The sequence below is a fragment of the Poecilia latipinna genome, unplaced genomic scaffold (genome assembly GCF_001443285.1).
Source record: "Poecilia latipinna isolate Pla-1442-1.1 unplaced genomic scaffold, P_latipinna-1.0 Scaffold4217, whole genome shotgun sequence".
NCBI classification, from domain to species: Eukaryota; Metazoa; Chordata; class Actinopteri; order Cyprinodontiformes; family Poeciliidae; genus Poecilia; species Poecilia latipinna.
In genome coordinates this window covers 26,066-28,187 of record NW_015116833.1, presented here as the reverse complement: position 1 = coordinate 28,187, position 2,122 = coordinate 26,066, and the positions used below count along the sequence as shown (strand labels likewise).

Sequence of the window (2,122 nt, the reverse complement as noted above, 5' to 3'; positions counted from 1 at the left end):
ATGTGATCGGTATCGGTGATCGGCCCTCATGGGTGATCGATATCGGTATCGGGAGGAAAAAACCTGATCAGCACATCTCTACTATTAATATATCTGTATCTCATTGTGATTTTATGTGACAGACCACCACAACACTGTGCATAACTGAAGTAAAATGGAAAATATGAAAGGATTTTGACACGGATGCCCCTAAATATAATCCAATGCAACCAATTGAGGGAGGTTGCATTGGATGGAGCAAACAGCCATCCTCCTCTACCCACATTTGAAATACTTTTGAGAGCCTGAAGATATTTAATTATTTATCTGTGCAAACCACTGGTGCCAGCATTCTGTACACAATCATTTGATTATCAAAAGACTGCTAAAATGAGCTACAGCAGTGTACTAACTTAACTTTGTAACATTTACTGCAGACTGAACAGTAACATTCAAGGCTTAAACTGTAAACATTAGTTACTCACCAGCCTCATCAGCTAAGAAGCTGATGAGGCTGGTGAGTAACTAATGTAACTAATGTTTACAGTTATATGCCCAGAAGGCATATAACTTATTAGCATTATTTACGCAAATTTTCAACATCTTATCGTTAATCAGAAGAGAGTAAAAGTGCCGAACCTTTTTCCATTCACAATAAGTCCAAAGGTCTTTTTCTGCTGGCTACCGTCACTCACTTTACTCTCCTCTGCTGATGTTTCCTGTTTTCACTGTCAAACTTCTCCATCTCTCCTCCTCTGTCATCTCTGCACACCGGTGTGCCTGTGTAGGCTGAAGCTATTTACCAAAAAAAGAATGGGCAAGAGTTTCAGCTTCTGAACTAAAAAAAACACATTTTTTATCTGAACACAAAAACATTTTGTTCAGATATTTATTAATAAAAAGTGGTGAAAATTCTGCATCATTCTCATTAATCTTCAGTTACACACTACATTGTGTTGGTTTCGTTTGTGGTTGTAAAAACGGGAAAAAGTCCAAGATGTCTTAAAACATTTGCCAGACACTGGACAAAATGTATCTTGTGCATGTTCAGTGTCTTCTCTTAGCTTTTGGTTTTACTAACTTCATCTCCTGCTGCCTCTTCATCCGCCTCAGAGCCCCCCACCTGCTCCACAGAGCAGTTCACCTGCTCCACGGGAGAAATTGGCTGTATCCCCATGGCCTGGCGTTGTGATGGCTTCCCAGAGTGTGATGACGGCAGCGACGAAGTGCACTGCCCCATCTGCTCTGCCTTCCAGTTCCAATGTGATGAAGGAAGCTGCATCGATGCTCAGAAACGATGTGATGGAGAACCTGACTGTCCTGATAAGTCTGATGAGCATGAATGCAACAGTACGTTCACACTAACTCATCACCTGCACCTGACCTGTAGTACTTCTCCTGTAAGAGTGCTGTTTGAAAACTTTCTCCTCTAACTTCGTTTTTATTATTTTTTCATCAATTGTGTCCACTAACATTTTTGATTAATTTATTATTCGTAATTATTACATAACCTCCCAAAAACATTTTTATAATTTTCTTTTCACAAAAATGCTTTCCTTCCCTTTGCATCGTACAAAGTAAAATCCACACTGGTTAAAGTCCCAACTGTAGCATGACAAAATAAACAAAATGAAGCCTTTATTGTTCAAGTATTTGAAAGTTTTTAACCTGAGTATTCTGAATATTAAATCTGATTAGGCTGAACTGTAATTACACAAAAACAGTTTAGTCATAGTTTAGTTTTAGCTCAAAACAAAATTATTTTAGATTTGCAGTGTAGTTCTACTTAGAAGTAGAAATGTAGACATTTAAAGACTACAAGAAGAAATCTGGAAAATGTTTTCTATTCATCTTCCATGAATTCTATTTATATATCTCTTCAATAAATCTATGTTTATCTCTCCCTCTAGCTATCATGTAAGTCTTTCCTTTCCAAGTTCGGTCTGATACAGTCAGAAGGTTTCATGCCCTGTTGCATATGAGCATCAGGGCAAGAAGCCCTTAGACCAGGGGTCTCAAACTCAATTTACCCAGGGGCCGCTGGAGGCAGAGTCTGGGTGAGGCTGGGCCGCATAAAGAATTCCACAAAAAACATTTAAAAAATATCCTCAAATGTCATCAACATTTAATTATTTCTCCAATA

The 2,122-nt window shown here is 38.4% G+C and overlaps 1 protein-coding gene across 1 annotated transcript in view; it reads left to right on the top strand.

Annotated features, from left to right (window-relative positions):
- Positions 1 to 634: 634 nt before the first annotated feature.
- LOC106942358 (low-density lipoprotein receptor-related protein 5-like) overlaps positions 635 to 2,122 on the top strand; it is a 13,829-nt gene continuing 12,341 nt past the window's right edge. The window contains exon 1 of the mRNA XM_015025626.1: positions 635 to 1,329. Within this exon, the coding sequence (XP_014881112.1) occupies positions 1,155 to 1,329 (175 nt within the window). The 5' untranslated portion in view covers positions 635 to 1,154. The remainder of the gene's footprint in view (positions 1,330 to 2,122) is intronic.